The following is a 20499-nucleotide window of genomic DNA, read 5'->3' on the forward strand; positions in this document are numbered from 1 at the left end:
TTAATGATGTGGAGTATAAATTTAGGAACAGTGTTGGGGCAAAGATACACTTTAGTTCTGTGCAAAATTGCATTTAATATTTTACATGTAAAACGTCAAGTTTTGTTTGTCTACTGACAATACTCACAGTCTTCATCACATCACTAAAGTAATGAGGTTAACAATGACCAGTGTATCTGAGGAAAGAGAAAAAAGGTGGAGGAAAGTGAAATCTGCAATGAGGGATCTAAAACACATTGATCAGTATGACTCCTCATAGGAGGCAGTGCAAAAATGAGTGATGCCAGATTTAGCACCTGGACTCATTTCTCTTTGATTTTTCTTGTACTTTGATTACAAGTTGACCTCTTCTCCCCCAAATCAGTCTCCTATAACATGGACTCTTCAGTTCATGGAATGCAATAACAATCTCTTCTCTGTTTGTACTTCTTTATGGAGAGCCCCATAATCCTATGTAATTTTACAAAAACTTTTATCCACACAATGTGAAAGCAGCAGAGTGGAAGTTCCCCATTCTCAGAATTCCTGGGTACCATACACACTAACTAGGTCTTTCATTTTTATTTACTTTGATTAAGAAAGCTACATCCAAATAAGTAAACTGATGGTCAACATAATTATACCATTATCCACCATTCTTCCTTAGTTTTACAACAATCTTCCAAATCAATCCTATAAAAACTGTAAGCAAATGGTTCTGATTTACTGTTTCCTTCTCTGCTAACTTTATCCAGTTTTTTATTGTGCTTAGCAAGTATATGGAAAACCCATATGGTTTTTTTAATTACCTTTAAAACTTATTCAATGAGTCCAAAGATGACATATTCCAAGAGAATCTAACATTTCCATTCTAATTTAGTATAATTCTATAACTATACTTTTTTATTTTTTATTTATTTTTTATTTTTTGACAGGCAGAGTGGATAGTGAGAGAGAGAGACAGAGAGAAAGGTCTTCCTTTTTGCCATTTGTTCACTCTCCAATGGCCGCCGCACCACAGCTGGCGCATTGTGCTGATCCAAAGGCAGGAGCCAGGTGCTTCTCCTGGTCTCCCATGCAGGTGCAGGGCCCAAGCACTTGGGCCATCCTCCACTGCACTCCCGGGCCATAGTAGAGAGCTGGCCTGGAAGAGGGGCAGCCGGGACAGAATCCGGCGCCCCGTCCGGGACTAGAACCCAGTGTGCCCGCGCCGCAAGGCGGAGGATTAGCCTATTGAGCCGTGGCGCCGGCCAAATTATACTTTTTTTTTAAAAAAAGATTTATTTATTTGTTTGAAAGAGTTACAGAGAGTCAGAGAGAGAGAGAGAGAGAGAGAGGGGAAGAGAGAGAGAGAGAGAGTCTTCCATCCACTGGTTCACTCCCCAAATGGTCACAACAGCTGGAGCTGCTCCGATCCGAAGTCAGGAGACAGGAGCTTCTTCTGGGTCTCCTATGTGAGTGCAGAGGCCCAAGGGCTTGGGCTGTCTTCTACTGCTTTCCCAGGCCATAGCAGAGAGCTGTATCAGAAATGGAGCAGCCAGGACTTGAACCAGCAACCATATGGGATGCCGGCATTGCAGCCAGAAGCTTTACCTGTTATGCTACAGTGCTAGCCCCAATATAATCATACTTTAAAGTAGACTATCATACATCATTTTCTATAAATTTTTATTTCCTTTTCCCACAGTTTCATATTAGTGAAACTCTTTAACCTAATTATCAGCTACTTCCTCTCATTTAGAGTCCAATTCAGTGTTTTTAAAATTATTGGTAAGAAAACAGTAAAAACTATTTAGAAGCTGTGAACCAAATGAGTAGAGTAGAACAGGAAGTAATAAAGGGCATGAATACCAGGTAAAGAATTGTGGCATGTGCGTGTGTGTGTGTGTGTGTACTGATGTACGCATAAATATTCGTGGTTCTTTCCTTCTTTTAAAATTTACTTTTATATATTCGAAAAGGAAAGAGAGAAGGAAGGAGGAAGGAAAGGAGGGAGGGGGGAAGGATGGAGACACACACATACATAGAGAGAGAAAGAGAAAGAGAGAAGAGAAGAGATATTGCTGCTGATTAATTCCCCAAATGAAACAGCCAGGGCTAAGCCAGGAATGAGGAACTCAACCCAGGTCTCCCAAGTGCATGGCCAAGACCAAACCATTTGAGCCATCACCTGGTGCTTTCCAGAGAGTGCAACAGCAGGAAGCTCGAGTTGAAAGTGGAGCCAGCGGCCAGTGCCGTGGCTCACTTGGTTAATCTTCTGCCTGCGACGCAGGCATCCCATATGGGTGCTGGGTTCTAGTCCTGACTACTCCTCTTCCAGTCCAGCTCTCTGCTATGGCTCAGGAGGGCAGTGGAGGATGGCCCAAATGCTTGGGCTCCCGCACCTGCATGAGAGACCAGGAAGAAGCATCTGGCTCCTGGCTTCGGATTGGCACAGCACCAGCAGTAGTGGCCATTTGGAGAATGAACCAGCAGAAGGAAGACCTTTCTCTCTCTCTCTCTCTCTCTCTCTCTCACTGTCTATAACTCCACCTGTCAAATAAATAAATAAAAGAAAGTAGAGCCAGAACATGATCCCGGCACACCCTTATGAGATATAGGAAGCCTAAGTGTCAACTTAGCCATCGAGGCAAATGTCTACCCTACTTCTCTCCTTCAGAGGTAAACTCTTGAATGACTTAACCACCAGATGAATTGATATTTCCCATGATCTTTCTAGGTTACAGTCATAGACCTCTTGTAACACCCACTCTCTGAACAAAAACTTATATATGAGACCTCAGAGGACAAAGGGAAATGTCAAACCCCTCCTGTATTTGATTAAGTTGTAGATTTAGCTGCCCAGCAACACCATTCACTCAGTTCTATAGAACATGTAAACTGGCTAAGATTCCTCTCCATTCTGGCCTCACCACTTCAACCAAACTATTCAATATGAAAATACTCTTCAATATAAATACATCTAATTTCTGTATCCTCTTTCTATATGTTCCCTATAAACAATAGAATCACTTCACTTTATGTACTTTTGCTCATGCTGCTCCCCTATAACACTTTCCCCTGTAATGGCAGTGGCAGAGGAAGAAGCAGAGTGAGAGAGAGAGAGAGATCTCTTCCATCCATTGGCTCACTCCCCAAATGGCTACAGTGGCCAGAGCTGGGCCAATACAAAGCCGGGAGCCAAAAGCTTCTTCCAGGTCTCCCATGTAGGTGCACAGACCCAAGGACTTTGGACCATATTCAGCTGCATTCCCAGGCGCATTAGCAGGGAGCTGGATCAGAAGTGGAGCAGCCAGGACTTGCATTGACATCCATATGGGATGCCAGCACTGCAGGAGGTGGCTTTACTCAGTATGCCACAATGCTGGCCGAATTTTGTTTGTATTTCCAAAAACCAACTTTTATTTTCATTGATATTTTCTATTTTCAAACATCTCTCCATTTCTTAAGATTTTAATCACTTTACCTCCTTCCATCACCTTTGCATTTATATTTTTCCTATTTTTATAGTGCCTGAGTTGTAAAATAAAATATATTCTTTTTAAACGTAGACGTTTATTGGCATAAACTGCCATCTGAAAGCGGGCACCATGGCTCAATAGGCTAATCCTCCGCCTGCGGCGCCAGCACCCCAGGTTCTAGTCCCCGTCGGGGCGCCGGATTCTGTCCTGGTTGCTCCTCTTCCAGTCCAGCTCTCTGCTGTGGCCCGGGAGGGCAGTGGAGGATAGCCCAGGTCCTTGGGCCCTGCACCCACATGGGAGACCAGGAGAAGCACCTGGCTCCTGGCTTCAGATCAGCGCAGCGCGCCGGCTGCAACACGCCAGCCATAGCGGCCACTTGCAGGGTGAACCAACGGAAAAAGGAAGACCTTTCTCTGTTTCTCTCTCATTGTCTAACTCTGCCTGTCAAAAATAAAAAATAAATAAAAAAAGATAAACTGCCATCTGAGTGCTGGTTTGCTACATTCTGTAAGTTTTGCAATATTTTGTTTTTCTTTTCCTTTGGCCTATTTTCTAAATTCTTTCTAGAAATTATTTATTTATTGAATAGGACACAGAGACAGATTTGGGTAATGTTAGACAACATAATTATTTTTAGGCTGTCTGAAGAGTTTCATTGAATCATATGGCTTAGAGATTTTACTATGCTATCTTTGGGGAAAGGGAAGCAGTACAAAATATTTTGTCAAACAAATTGGTACTATAACTTATATTCATTTCCTTTTGTGGTTCTGTGGTTTTTCCAGAAGACACAAAGAATTTGACTTGCAATGAGAAATGTGTTCTCTCCTCCAAGAACAGAATGCATATGATTATGTCTCTAATTCTTTATGTAAATAATCATGCCAGTCATGAAGTCAAGTAATTCTCATTGCTAGTTCTTGGCCAGAATTTATTCAGAGGAGTCTGGTCAGAGTTTGATTCTTGTCTATAATTTCTTTGCTGGAGTACTGGATCCATGAAGGCAGTGACTATGTTCTTCATTGTTGTATTCCCACATCTGGCACAGCATGTGCTCTTGGCTGGTCTTTGTTGAGGTGACTGGCATCTGCTCTTTTGTTCTTCTGTTTCTTTGTTAAGTGAAAGCTATCAACTGATTTTAAAAAGTCATGCTTGGGGATAACACAGAGATGTAATTGTAAATTTTACACTGGATTCCACAGAGGATTTAAAATATTTTAGCAGTTCAAGTCATTCATCATCAATAAATGTTCAGTCTTTCAAAATAGCCAAAATGGGATTCAGACAAGTTACCGAATGAAAACTGCAGTGTACATCTTTATTGTAGCATCGGCTATATCCCATGCAGCCATCTTGGAGAGGTTTCCCTTTCAAAGACAACATGCACATTCTTTCTCAGCCATGCTATTATTATGTTATGCTGTATACAAAGGCTACTGATTTTTGAGTGTTGATTTTTTATCCTGCAATTTTGCCAAACTCTCTTAGAAGTTCCAGTAATCTCTTAGTGGAATCTTTTGGTTCTTCTACGTATATGATCATATCATAAGCAAACAGGGATGATTTTACTTTCTTCTTCCCCATTTGTATCACTTTGATTTCTTTTTGTTATGTAAGACTCTAAAACTTCCACTATATTGAATAGTAATGGTGATAATGGGCATACCTGTTTGGTTCCAGATTTTAGTGGAAATGCTTCCAACTTTTCTCTGTTCAATTATGCTGGCTGCAGTTTTGTTGTATACTGTTTTGCTTGTGTTTAGGTATGTTCCTTCTACACACATTTTGTTTAAGGTTTTTTTTTTATCATGAAAGGATATTGTATTTTATCAAATGTTTTCTCTGCATAAATTTAGATAATCAAATAGTATTTATTCTTCAGTTTGCTAATGTGTTGTATCACATTTATGATTTGCATATGTTGAACCTTCACTGCATAAAAGGGATAAATCCTACTTGGTCTGGGTGAATGATCTTTCTGATGCATCATTGGATTCAATAAATTCATATAAAATTCAATAAATTCAATAAAATTCATGTTGAATTATGTATTTAGTGGAGGGTTAAGCTTGTAAATATAATGAAAATAGAAACTACATCATCGTAAAAATTAAAAGAAAAAGAAGAAAAGAAGAATGCCTGGTGGGAGGGATGGTGAAGTGGTAAGTATTATACTCTTAAAAGTGTATATTTGAAATACGTGAAATTTATTCCCTTTTTACAAATAAAAATTGTTTAAAGGAAATTAACAAATCCAAACAACAAATTAACAAATCTGAGAGTCTGAAATTCCCACATCTACTGTACTGCATTCCCTTAGTTCTCTAGAATGAATACAAAAGTGATTATAAAAATCTAAAAGACTGTCAAACTTAAAAAAAAAAGAGACAATGTGTGAGGACCGGGAGTTCTCTCTTATTTCTTCAACCATACTGCTGGCTGGAGTTCAATCCCAAGACCACTAGTTGTTTCTTGTATATAAAGCTTCATAGCTTGATGTAATCCCATTTTATCTATTGCGGCTTTGATTGCCTCTGCCTATGCCAATGTGTCACAGAGTTTCTATGATATTTTCCTCTAATAATTTGAGGGTATCATATTGTAGATTTAGTATCTTGTTCAATATTGAGTTGAGTTTTGTATAAGGTGTAAGGTAGAGATATTGCCTGTATAAGGTATCCTTATACAGGATACCTTTTAGGTAGACTTTGTAAAATATGTACTTACCAGTTTGGTCTCTTTTATCCATCAGGCTTGTTTCACAGATGACCCACAATTATTTTCCAGTATCTTCAATGGATATTTTATCATTAGCTACTCTTCTTTACAAAACTGAAATTATATTTAGAAAACAATATACAGAAAAGTTTCAGATTTTCATATGAAAATTTTTATATAATATATACATAATTATTACATATTTCCTTTCCTTCTGTTTTTCATAAAGCTAATACATTCTATCTGGTGCCCTGGTTTTATGCCACTTTATTAATTCATCTGTACATTTAATTATTTAATGATTTATTCATTTATTCTGAAAAGCAGAGAGACAGAAAGAGTTCTCCCAGTTGCTGGTTGAGTACTCAAAGTACCACAATGGCAGAATGAAACCAGGAGTGAGAGACTCAATTTAGGTGGCTTATGTTGTTGGCAGAGACCCAACTATTTGAGCCATCATCTGCTTCTTCCCATGGTACCCATTAGCAAGAAACTGGAACTGGATTTGGAGCTAGGTCTCAAATCCAGACACACAGATATGGAATGTGGGCATTTTAGCTCTTACAATAAACATCCACACCTCTCCTTACTAGTATGCATTTTATCTTCTACTACTTTGTGTGTGTATATGTGTGTGTGTGTGTGTGTGTGTGTGTGTGTTTATCATTACATTTAATGACTGCTGGTTTTCACTGGATAAGTGTGCTTCTGGATATCATTCATTTTTTTTCAAATGTCCTGGAAAATTACATTATATCCATTTATTTGTTACCAAAAAGTAGCACCATGAAAAACTTGCACATAGCCTTTTTCTTGTTTATCCTTAGAGATTCCCAACAAATAAATAAAAGATTTGAATAAAACTTATGCCGAGTTATTCTCCAAAAAGATTCTGTCTCTTCTTTTATGCTTCGTCCAATATTGCTTATTACCCTATTGGTTTTGTTTTGTTTTCTATTTTGAAATAGTTACAGATTCACAGGAAGTTGCAAAAACATGTACATGTATTTATTTATTTATTCGTTTATTTGAAAGGCAGTTATAAAGAGGCAGAGGCAGAGAGAAAGAGGACATCCATCTGCTGGTTCACTTTCCAGATGGCTATGATGGCCAGAGCTGTGCCAATCCAAAACCACGAACCAGGAGCTTCTTCCAGGTCTCCCATGCGGGTACAGGGGCCCAAGCACTTGGGCCATCTTCTACTGCTTTCCCAGGCCATAGCAAAGATCTGGATTAGAAGTGGAGCAGCTGGGACTCAAACTGGAGCCCATATGGGATGCCAGCATTTCAGGTGGTAGCCTTACCCACTATGCCACAGAGCTGGCCCCATCTTCATATAATTTTATCAAAAGTATAGCTTTCTGTAGCCACAACAACAATCCAGATACTTTCTCATCCCCACAAGATTCCTCCTATTACCCCTTTACAACTACATCCACACCTTCTCTTCCAACCCTAATCTCTGGCAACTACTACTCTTGTTTTCCATTTCTATACATTATACTCATGATTATTAAATAAATGATATATTGCATGTATTTCTTTAGATTGCCTCACCCACTCCACCCCCAACTATGTAACTTCTTGGATGTTCATCCAGTTTGTATCAATAGCTTGTACCTTTTGTTCCTGAGTTGTAATCCATGGCATGCACATATCACAGTTTCTTTAGCTATTCACTCACAGATTGATATTTTGTTAATTTCCAGTTTGAGATTATAATGATTATAGGTACTCTAAACATTCCTGTTCAAGTTTCTCCATTTAAGCCCAAGTTTTCATTTTTTAACAGGGCTACCTGTTGAAGAGTGAAAATGCGGAGTGGTAGGCTAATTTTGTGGTTAGCTTTTTGGGGAGTAATTAGTCTCATAAGACACTGGCCTACTGTTTTTCCAAAGTAGCTGTGGGAATTAATACTTCCATGAGCAACATATGACAACTGTGGGCAAAGAGAACATTTGGCCTTGCCTGCCAGCTGCAAAGCTCTGACTCACTCAGATACTAGTGTACCCCCAAACTTTTTACCAAGGACAAGGGCAATGATGGATTAACAATGAAGGGAGCATCTAGCTCCAGCGAGGGCTGGTGGTAAAGTGGCTAATTCACCAGTTCTCAGTGCTCTGCTGAAGGTTATCCCAGAATGATGGCCAAGTCCATGTCTTGAAAATCTGAAGTCCACAGTCCTCAACTGCTTGGGCCAAAAGATCGCTACTCATTCCTAATACCTTTGTGCCTGGAGTCTGCTTTCCATGAACACCATCCACCCTAGCTGGGACTCTTATTACTGGAGCTCTACCATCACTGCTCCAACCTGCATAGCTATGCGAAAGCACCTGTCTCTCCTTCAAGTTTCTCTTAGTTTCCACACTTTTTATTGGATTCCATTCCTCATGTTCTAACCCTGCAGCATTTCACTGCAAACTTTGTTTTTATTCTCTACAGGATTTGTAAAGCCTCTGAATCCAGATATCAATGATATTTCATCTTCCTGCAGCATTGCTTTCCAGTGATTGATTCTCTCCTCACCCCTTCCTCCTTATCTGATTTCTCACCACATCATGGGTTCTTATCCATTCACAGGCTCAGGTTCCTCCACTCGAAGTGCCAGGTACATGCCCTCTGAACATGCTGGCTTCTTCTCCGTTGAAAAGTATAAACACTACTTCTGGATCCCCACAGTGCAGGGTGGGTGGGGTTTTTCTCAGGTTCAGATTATCTAGGAATAGACTTTATTGGGTTGGTTTTCATTTACTTATGTTTAGTTTTAATTTTGTGACTTAGCAGCTGTTGCATTCATTTGAGTCCATCTTCTGCTACAACACAAAACAAAGTTTTAGTTCTCAGAATCCCTCCCATACTCCAAGGACACAGCTATGGGTGGGTAACTGTGCTGATTTTCTGCATAGCTTAACTGGACTTAAGAACTCATTGTTGGCTCTACTTCCCAGCATCAGACATCTTGTGTCACAGTTGTTCTGAGAAATTTGCCAGTTGATGCCATGGGTATGGGAGATCAATGGAGCAAAACCAAATTTTTAGATTTAATATAAACTATTTCTAAAAAGATTTATTTATTTGAAAGGCAGAGAGACAGAGAAACAGAGAGAAAGTAAGAGAGAGAGAAAGAGAGAAAGAGAGAGAAAGAGAGAAAGAGAGAAAGAGAGAAAGAGAGAGAGAGAGAGAGAGAATCTTCCATCTACTGTTTCACTCTCCAAATGGCTACAACAGCTAGAGAATAGGCCAAGCCAAAGCCAGGAACCAGACATTCCATCCAGGTCTCCATACTGGCAGTAGAGGACCAGGTACTTGAGCTATAATTTGTTGTCTTCTCATTTGCAGGTTGCTGGATCAGAAGCCTAGAACCAGGGAGTTGAACTAGCCCTCTGATATGGCTGCTTAACAAGCTGCACCAAAATGCCAGCCCATGAAAGTGATTCTTGGGATAACTGTTTCAGTATCAGATAAGATGCTACTTGTGACACCTGCATCCCATTTCGGAGTGCCTGATTCAAGTCCAATCTACTCCACTTCCAATCCATCTTCCTGCCTATGTGCATCTTAGGAGGCAGCAGGTGATGGCTCAAGTACTTGGGTTCCTGACACCCAAATGGCAGATTTAGATGGAGTTCCTTACTCCTGGCTTTGGTTTGTGCCAGCCACTGCCTGTTGCAGGTCTTTTTGGAAGTGAAGCAGCATATGGAAGATCCATCTGTTTCTGTCTCTCTGCCTTTGAGATATAAATAAATAAAATAAATGGGTGATTCCCCAAACAGCAGTATTTATAGAAAAATAATATTTGAAAATGAGGATTCACATTTTAACATGTTTGAAAAAGTGATTCGAACCTTCTCTTTGTTGGTTTTAGGCAAAAATTTGGGTTAGGATTACTTCAGTTCAGGATTTTGACAGAGTATTCAGTGGGTTTGCGTTCTGGTTTCCTCTCTAAGTCCTGGGTATAAAGACATCAAATAAAATCTTAAGGAAGGTGGGAGATGAAATCCTGGGGAGCCAATGCTTAGTGTCAGGGCTCTGGTTCAGATAATAATTCAAAGTTTACAGTGAGTTCATAACATTTAGAATTCACCTAGTTGGCATAAAAGAAAAGCTCTCATGAGATTTTTCTTCCCCTCCTGCTCAGGACACACATAGTTATTCTTCTCTATGTCTTTTTATTTACAGGTGAAATGGCATGTATAGTTATATTTGGGATGTGGGATGACAATAAATACTGATAGATTATTATTTGATTATTTCTATATGCCTCTTGTAGCCAATAGGATCTACTATTTTTTAAGTATAAATTTGATAGATCTTTATCTCTATCTTTTTACAGGTATTTAGAAAAGAATAAGGAAGAAAGCAAAACATTCTGGTGTCCAAAGATACAGATATGTAGATGCTGTAATCCTTCTGTGTTTCCAGGGAGAAACTAGTGATACTATATATGAAGAGATATGGTTTTGTGTGGTGTCTGTAGAATTTAAAACAGGAGGGGTCAGTGCTGTGGTGTACGAGGTGGAGCCTCTGCCTGAGGAGCCAGTATCCCATGTGGCTTGGTTCATGTCCTGATCCAGCTCTCTGCTTATAGCCTGGGAAAATAGTAGAAGATGGTGCAAGTACTTAGACCCCTGCACCCATGTGGGAGACCCAGAAGAAGCTCCTGGCTCCTGGCTCCTGGCTCCTGGCTTCAGATCAGCTCAGCTCTAGCCATTGCAGCCATTTGGTGAATGAACCAGCAGATGCAGGACCTTTTTCTCTGTCTCTTCCTCTCTCTGTGTATAGCTCTTTCTTTCAAACAAACAAACAAACAAACTGGATACACAAACTGGCTTAATGAATGAAAAGACACATAAGAATAAAGTTTAGAATTTTTGTACTTTTTCCAGGGAACAGCCATTCAATGCTATAAAGAATTGCAAATATTAATATTTTCAGTTACAGGGAAAGTTTGAAACTGATATCAAAAGTTTTACAGCCAATACAATACATTTATTTTTAGCTCCACATACTTGTAGTTTAATTATGGCAAGTTTTATGGAGGCATTGACATATCCAACAAACTGTCCAATCTGCCTGACACTCCTAATGATTTGTCTTCTCTGGCAAGTCAGTGGCCTTAGCATAGGAGCAGATCATGTGCACCAGCTTGCTTCATGTTAGGTAAACTTACAAAATCCAGTGATAGCAATGGAGAAAAGCACAGGCAGCCAGTGCTGAGGCCTCCTGTCTCAGCAGGAATGACCCATAAGTAATCCAGTCAGAGTTTTTGCAGTGAACAACTTCTATTTTACCACCAGACTGTTTGAGAAGGGTAGAGTTGATTTTTGAAAAGCTGTTTGAAAATGTTGACATCTTGTGCCTTGTGCCTTAGATGCGAGTGTGTGTCTGTGTGTGCACCTGTGTTGTAAAAGCTTGGACTGTATAATTCTCAGTTGCAAGAATACTTGCTGGGGGATCCTACCCCAGGACCAATCAGGAGAAGAGAATCACAAAAAGCAAAATCTCATATATGAAACCTAATCAGAATTAGTTAATAAAAGACAAAGAAAAAACATTTATAAAAAGGTAAAAGTCATCAAACTATTTTATTTTATATCTTCTGAATACAGAGTTTAAAATCCTAGAAGAAGAAGCCTAAATGACCCTATATGCTTTGAGTTTAATGAATAGTGGTAATTAATTTATTCAATAAGCATATTGAAGAAGCTTGAAAACTAGCAATGATGCTAATTTAATTTCAAAAAGGATGGTGCTCAGATTTAGCTTTCAAATAATGATTTTAATTTAGATAAGAAACAGCCTGAAGAATGTGGGACCAATTTACAAGGCAAGAAGAGCAGAGGGCAGGTCCAGGCCAATCATTCATCACTTATTGATTCATTTTTCATGTGGCAAGTACTGTGCTGTGTAATGGATATGAAAGAATAAAAAACTGATACTTTATTTTTAAAAAACTATTTATTTATTTATTTATTTGAAAGGGGGAGTTACAGAGAGGCAGAGGCAGAGAGAGGTCTTCATCTGCTGGTTCACTCCCCAGATGGTTTCAACAGCTGGAGCTGCGCCAAACCAAAGTCAGGAGCCAGGAGCTTCTTCCAGGTCTTGCACGTGGTACAGGAGCCCAAGGACTTGGGCCATCTTCCACTGCTTTCCCAGGCCATAGCAGAGAGCTGGATTGGAAGAGGAACAGCAGGTCTCAAACTGGCGCCTATATGGGATGCCAGCACTGCAGGTGGGAGCTTTACCTGGTATGCCACAGTGCCAGCCCCAAAACTGAGACTTTCATGGTCCAGTTCATGGACAAGTAGTAGACAGTTGTAATACACCACGGCAATTGCCATGGTAGAAGAATTCACTGAGTCCTCCAGTGAAACATGGGTCAGAAGATGGAGCATGCCTCAGCTCCCTAGAGTAACTGACCACAGATTGGGTCTTGAAGCATGAGCAGGTATGTTCCTGATAAAGGAGGAACAGCCCCTTCAGGAAGGAGGACTGCTTCTGCCAACATAGGGAGTCCTGAATTCACCAGATGGTTTAGAAAAGCTGAATGATGCTAGAGCGTGGTTTGCCTGTGGGTGAGTCTGGGGTGGGAGTGGGTAGATTTCCCCACTGTTTTCCTGCATTATCCTTGTCTTCTCATTTAGTTGATAAAATTATACTAAGTGTGAGGAGGAGGACTAAGAAAGGGGAGGGGGAAGGAAGGAATTATGGTTACATTCTTAGAATTGTACCTATGAAATACATGAAATCTATTCTCTTATATTAATAATTTTAAAAAGATTTAGAGAAATTGTAAAGGTCTATATGCCTGTATTCAAGCACTGTGATAAAAATTAAATGTGTACATGAATTACCTGAACAACACAGAAGAAAGGCAGCCAGAGTTTACAAGCTGCTAATAACAAACAATTCTATTTTCTTCACATGTGAGGCACTGTTCTATGTGCTTCACATAAATTAACTAATTTAATTCTCTTAATAACTGTACAAGGGAGATACTGTGATTGCTTCTACATCAGAGATAAGGATACAGAGGCAGAGAGGGGGTCAAGAACTTTCCCAAGCTCAAATACCTAGTAAGTGGTAGCACAAGATTGGCTCATTCTGTTTTTCTACTTCTTCCCCAAATATTGTTTGAACCCCAGGAATTTAGGGGTGTGTATGTGTGTGTGTGGCATGTTGACATGTGTATACGGATTCTATATAAACTGAATCATATATTTAATTTCATAATGAAGTTTATTCAATTTTCCTATAACCGCTTCCTCTTTGTACTTCATTTTATGATGCCTCTTTCTTAAAACTCCCTTTTATGCAGTCTCGGCTTCTGATGTGTCCACAGTTTTTTGTGCACTGTCAAAGTTTAAACTAAAACATTTAGCATCAAACATTTGCAATAAGCTCATAACTAGTCTCTCTTCTGACTTTTCTCCCTAGCCCCACCATTTTTTAAAATTTTATTTATTTACTTGAGAGGTAGAGTTATAGACAGAGTGAAGGAGAGAAAGAGGAAAAGTTCTACCATCCACTATTTGCCTCCCCAAAACCAAAAGGCTGCAACAGCCGGAGCTGATCTGATCTGAAGCCAGGAGCTTCCTCCCTGCCCCAAGTCTCCCATGCAAGTGCAGGGGCCCAAGCACTTGGGCCATCCTCCACTGCTTTCCCAGGCCACAGCAGAGAGCTGGATTGGAAGAGGAGCAGCCAGAACTAGAACCAGCACCCATATGGGATGCTGGTGCTACAGGCAAGGATTAACCTACTGCGCCATGGTGCCAGCCACTAGAATAAATATTTCTTAAAACTTAAATGAAAGAGGCGGGCTCCGCAGCTTAATAGGCTAATCCTCCGCCTGCAGCACTGGCACACCGGGTTCTAGTCCTGGTCGGGGTCCCAGATTCTATCCTGGTTGCCCCTCTTCCAGGTCAACTCTCTGCTGTGGTCCAGGAGTGCAGTGGACGATGGCCCAAGTGCTTGGGTCCTGCACCCCATGGGAAACCAAGAGAAGCACCTGGCTCCTGCCTTCGGATCAGCACAGTGCGCCGGCCGCAGCACGCCGGCCGCAGGGGCCATTGGAGGGTGAACCAACGGCAAAGGAAGACCTTTCTCTCTGTCTCTCTCTCTCACTGTCCACTCTGCCTGTCCAAAAAAAAAAAAAAAAAAAAAAACTTAAATGAAAGAAAGGAAAATGAAGACATGCAGCAGCCTTACACAGTTCCTTAAACATTAAAAAAAGGACTTTCTCTTCTATGTTCAGCACACCTCCTTGAGTGTGTCTAGTACTATTTGGAAGGATAATGACAATTTTTCCTCCAATAGTAGATATGTTTCTGTTCATTTTTTTACTTTAGACTCCATGGCAAATGGAGATTGGTTGTACTGCTCTTGTTCTTAGTCACCAAAATGTATGTGTTTAAAACTAGCCATTCTTCAGCTGGCGCCGCGGCTCACTGGGCTAATCCCAGTTGGGGTGCTGGATTCCATCCCGGTTGCTCCTCTTTCAGTCCAGCTCTCTGCTGAGGCCCAGGAGTCCAGTGGAGGATGGCCCAGGTGCTTGGGCCCTGCACCCATATGGGAGACCAGGAGGAAGCACCTGGCTCCTGGCTTTGCAACACGCCGGCCGTCGTGGCCACTTTGGGGGTGAACCAACGGAAAAAGGAAGACCTTTCTGTCTCTCTCTCACTGTCTACTCTGCCGGTCAAAAAAAAAAAAAAAAAAAAAACGAAACAAATTTTTTTCCTAAGATCAAGAATACTTTTTATAGTCCAACTACATATAAGAATGGAACAAAGCCTATATGGATGCTGGCATAAAGGGAGGCAGTTTATCTGGTCATGACACGACAATAGTCCCTATTATCTAATGTTTCAAAGCTTGAATTAGCTAATCTATTTTATTGTAGTCTTCAGAGTCCTAGGGAATACTCGAGGCATTTTGCTTCTATGATATAACAAAAGACCACTGATTAGTATGACAAAAGCAACCCCACTGTCTTCATAGGAAAACATTCTCTCCCAGGAAAAGGATTCTTTTCCCTATTTGTATTCCTTCCATGCAGCCCTTCCCATGGATTCTCTACCAAAGCTTAGCGCACTTTCATCAGATTCAAATCATCACTGCTATAAAATGCCAACTTGCTTATCTCTGCTAAAATATCTACTTTTTGCTCAGAAACTCTTCACTACGTGTTACCCACCACATAACTGGTTAGCTATTCCATTACGAGTTTCGTGCTGCACTCTTATGCCGTTGACTCTTAAGTATGCCCAGTCAGCTCCACAAGGTCAACTGCAGTTAAGGATGCAGACCTTTTCGTCTTGGCTTTTCCTCAGAGTTTAGTTCAGTAAATGTTTGTTGATTTGAATGATTGGTTAATTTAGTGAACATTTACTAGTCAGTTCCCATGTGACGTGAACTAACCTAGACACTGTCATCTTTTTCCAGATTTGTCAGAGATTACCAGAAAACTCAAAATAACCTAAATTCTGAATATTCAGACTATAGATGAGTTGTTTCTCAAAATTAATAATTTGATTTTTTTTTGCTTGACAAAGGAGGAGGGGAAGATACAAGAAGGAAAAGTTATTGAAATATTTATAGGGTTTATAAGTATAAAGTCTTACACAAGCATGGATGTTGCTTGAATAATGCTGCTTCCTTTGATTGACAACTGGGCATCCATAACAGTCCCTTTCGGATGACTTTTTCAGCATATTAGAGCAGTGAGGAATGGTTTTAGTCTCACCAGCAAGTTACAGTGAAGACAATGGCCATGCAAGACACTTGCTTCCTTAAAAATATCTGTACCTTGGGTAGCTATTCTGTTGTAACAACTTTAGAGTGTCTAAAGCTGGAGAACTTGAGTTTTCTCAGAGGAGCATCTGAATGCATGGATTGAGCTAAACAAAAACTAGAATTAGGAAAGATTAGGTCTGATAGGGAGCTGCCCAATAAGGAAATCAAAAAAGGAGTAGTAATGTAACGATCTTTCTTGCTACAACGCAGGTTATCCTAACTTTAAGGTAGCATTACATGACATACTTGTGAATTCATTCCCCAGCTACTCTGTAGTACTTGTGTCTGTTTTATAGATCCGTGTAATCTCTGGCACTAGGGGTTCATCTGGGTTTGGATCACACAGCAGTGAACAAACGAATAAAAGACCTTTAGAAGTATCTAAAGCCTCTGTGCTCTTAGAATAGGGAGAGAAATGTTGCCATACTGTTAATATTGGGGTGATAAATTTTTGTAAGCGAAACTTTAGGTGTTTGAAGGGGTAGCATGTACAAAGTGAATTGTTAAAAAGATACACGGCCTTTTTACTGGCTGTTATTAAGTCCCCTGATCGTGGTGCGCTAGTGGAAGCGACCACCTCAACTGCACCTGCAGTTCATTGTGCTGGGGGTGGGGAGGGGTTCACGGGCTAAGTAATTAGTCCTTATTCAACCATTTCAGAGCCTTATTATCACCTTATTCAACCTTCTCAGAGCCTGTCCTTCCCATCCGGCTCCTCTCTACCTCGCCGTGTGCTCGGAAGTATATGCACAACTTGTTGATCAACGCTGCAGGAAAGGATTGTCTACTGGTCGTGGGCCTGCGTCTCTTCACCGCCGAGTATCAGTGCGCCCAGGGCAGTATCCGTGCGCCAACGTCGCTGTCGCGAGCTCCGGAAGAACCTGAGGGGGCGGCGGAGGGGTTTATGGGCCGAGCGAATCTGGGCATCCACTTTTCCTTGTCCATTTTGAAGCATCACCTTCTTAACAAGAGTTCTGAGGTAGGACGGGAAGGACGAAGGCAGATGCGGGTCGCAGGCTCAGGGGAGAGATGGAGGAGTGGTGGAAACACTTAAAGAAGTATGGAGAACCAGAGGAGACCATGGGAGGAAGGGAATGGAAGCCGCAGCTGCGGGGTGGGGCCCCTCCCTCGATTTTTTGTTTATTTTTGTTGGTTCAGTGAAACAATATTTTAACTGTATTCCAAATGATACGATATCGACACGGGTTTTATACTTAATTATCACAGTGATAGAAAACATGGATTTGTCTTTTTGGGTTTGGCTTACTTCACTTAGCATGATTTTTAGTTGCATCTATTTGGTTGCGAATGTATTTTATTCTTTTTTATGGCTGACTCATACTACTTTGTGTATATAAACTACATTTTCTTCGTGCAGTTGACAGTTGATGGATTGCTGTGGAGAATTGAGCTGTTTTAAAGTGGAAGTGTAATATCTCTTTAATATGCTGATTTTCTTTTCTTTGGTTGTAATTCCAGGAGTGGGATAACAGGGTCCTGTGGTAGATCCTAGCTTTAGTTTTCCTAGGAGTCTCCATATTGTTTTCTATAATGGTTGTACCAATTTGTATTCCCTCCAACCATGTATGAGGCAATCTGTTTCTCCATATCCTGCCAATTTTTGATCTTTAATTTCTCTCAGCATTATTTATAGTTTGCAGTATACAGGTGTTACATATTTTTGTTAGGTTTATCCTTGTTTCATATGTTTAATACTGTCATAAATGACATGGAAAAAATTTTGTTTCCAGAAGTTGCTAGCATACTGAGATATATAATTGAGAGTCCAGCATTGTGGCATAGTGGGTAAAGCTGCTGCCTGCAATGTTGACATCCCATTTGGGTGCTGGTTCATGTCCCTGCTGCTTCACTTCTGATCCAGCTCCCTGACAATGGCCTGGGGAAAGCACCAGAGAATGGCCCAAGTATCTGGGTCCCTGCCACCCACGTGGGCAACTGGAATGTAATTCCTGGCTTCTGGCTTTGGCCAACCCTAGCCATTGTGGCCATCTGATGAGTAAACCAGTGGATAGAAGTTTTCTCCCTGTGTCGCTCTCTCTCTAACTCTGTCTTTCAAAATAAATAAATCTTTTTTAAAAATTAAATATAGTTGATTGTTTGATTAATGTATTCTTTGTTCTTGCAGAGCTTGTTCCTTCCAATAGTTTTTGTAGATTTCATAGGCTTTTCAGAGTATGGACTTATATCTATAGCAGCTTTATTTCTTCATTTCTGAACTGGACAGCTTTAAGTTGTTACTCTTGCCATATGAAACTCTCTAGAACATCGTCGAATAGCAGTGGTGAAAGTGCGTACCCTTGACTTCTTTCTTCTTCTTCTTTTTTTGACAGGCAGAGTGGACAGTGAGAGAGAGAGAGTCAGAGAAAAAGGTCTTCCTTTTGCTGTTGGTTCACCCTCCAATGGCCGCCGCGGCCGGTGCGCTGCAGCTGGTGCACCGCCCTGATCCGATGGCAGGAGCCAGGTACTTATCCTGGTCTCCCATGGGGTGCAGGGCCCAAGCACTTGGGCCATCGTCCACTGCACTCCCTGGCCACAGCAGAGAGCTGGCCTGGAAGAGGGGCAACCGGGACAGAATCCGGTGCCCCAACTGGGACTAGAACCCGGTGTGCCGGCGCCGCAAGGCGGCGGAGGATTAGCCTAGTGAGCCACGGCGCTGGCCCCCTTGACTTCTTTCTAATCCTAGGGGGAAGCTTTCAGTCTTTGATCATTTATTATGATACTAATTGTAGAGTTTTTATTTTAATTTATTTTATATTTATTTATTTGAAAGGTAGAGTTACAGAGGTGGGGGTGGGATGGGGGGTTTCATCTTCTGGTTCCATCTGATGGCCCTAATGGCTGGAGCTGTGCTGATCTGAAGCCAGGAGCTTCTTCTGGGTTTCCCATGGACTTCGGCCATCATCTGCTGCTTTGCTGGGCTATAGCAGAGAGCTGAATCAGAAGTGGAGTAACTGGGACTCGAACCAGTGCCCGTATGGGATGCCAGCACTGCAGGTGGTGGCTTTACCTGCCATGCCACAGCTCTGGCCCCTAGTTGTGTAGTTTTTGTAGATGCTGTTTATCAGAGAAAGTTTATTTCTGTTCTTGTGCTTTTTAAAAATTAAGAATAGTTGTTAATTTTTAATTTTACTAGATGATGTTTGTACATCAATTCGGATGATAAATATGTTTTTTTCTTAGTCTGATAATGTGATGAATTATTTTTTTTCATTATTAAACTAATCTTCACTCCTGGAATAAACAAAAAAATTCTAAAAGGAGAAATTTGTGAGGATGGATTTAAATGTAATCATCTTGGAAGCTTAATTATTGTAGAATAGGTTATTAATTCATGAAAAATTATTTTTCTAGTTATGACTCCTCAGTAAATCTCAAATGCTACTTTATTGTTAAGTGAAGCTATCTTAACATCTCTGAAATCTATAAGCACAATGACTTTGCAGATGTTTAATGCGATGTGTCCTTATTAGAAATGAGGAAATATCTGAAGTATGTACTTTTAATGAGCTGGTAAGGCATTTCCAAATATATAATTTTTGAGTTGCTGTTAAGTATTTTGTGTGATTCCATATGTCTACACAATTTTCTCCCTTTGGTTTTGTGAGAAGATTGGTTGGGAACGAGTCTAAATTATCCTCCTTCCCATAGGATTGCCTTAAGGGAAGCTGCAGGGTCATTACTAATACCATCCATTTTAGCTACCAATCAGAGAAATGTACAAGACATGATGATCATGGTCACAGTGTCACATTTCAGTTTAAATTCATTATATGAAATGACTGTTGTCACCAAAGAGGAATTATAAGATTTCTTCAGGCCTCAGCAGATTTTAAGCTGATTGTCAAACCAAAAGGGTTGCCACACTAGGGTGGGGGAGTTGGCAAATAATGAAATCTCGAATTAGAGAGGCAGAGCAAGTCAGCCTTCAGTGGTTCCTTCATTAACTCAAATTAGATGAAACACATTGGAAGAAATGCAGGCCTTTTGGAGACATGAAAAGGTAAAGTCTTAGTCCTCATGGTTGAGCAAGTAAATAAGCAAACACTAAGTTTTGTGGTTTTTTTATTTTTTATTTTTTTTTATTTTTATTTTTGCAATGCAGTGGTTATAACTACATGATTTGGGAATTTGGAGCGCAGCAATTTCTGTCTGAGTCTCTGTCCATTTTCTTATTTGTGTACATGACTGATAAACAATTGTAAAAGGAGAATGATGCCATTTACAACTGGTATCTAAGAAAGAGTCCCAGGCCCAGCTCTGTGGTAGAGTAGGCTGAGCCTCTGCTGTGGTGCTGGCATCCCATATGGGCACTGGTTCATGTCCTGGCTGTTCTTCTTCTGATCCAGTTCTCTGCTTGTGGCCTGGGAAAGCAGTGGAGAATGACCCAAGTGCTTGGGCTCCTGTACCTACATGGGAAACGCAGATGAAACTCCAGGCACCTGGCTTTAGATCAGCCCAACCCTAGCAGTTGTATAGCAGCCAGGACTTGAACTTGTGCCCATATGGGATGCTGGTGTTGCAAGTGTCA

At 40.7% G+C, this 20499-nt stretch overlaps 1 protein-coding gene across 1 annotated transcript in view; it reads left to right on the top strand.

Annotated features, from left to right (window-relative positions):
- The first annotated feature begins 8716 nt into the window (after positions 1-8716).
- LOC100339452 (disintegrin and metalloproteinase domain-containing protein 20) overlaps positions 8717-20499 on the top strand; it is a 36825-nt gene continuing 25042 nt past the window's right edge. Inside the window, exons 1-2 of the mRNA XM_089327017.1 lie at positions 8717-8843; positions 16643-16929. Of these exons, the coding sequence (XP_089183143.1) occupies positions 8717-8843; positions 16643-16929 (414 nt within the window). The remainder of the gene's footprint in view (positions 8844-16642; positions 16930-20499) is intronic.

Source organism: Oryctolagus cuniculus, chromosome 2 (assembly GCF_051225735.1).
Source record: "Oryctolagus cuniculus isolate XC-2025 breed Fujian yellow rabbit chromosome 2, ASM5122573v1, whole genome shotgun sequence".
Taxonomy (NCBI): Eukaryota; Metazoa; Chordata; class Mammalia; order Lagomorpha; family Leporidae; genus Oryctolagus; species Oryctolagus cuniculus.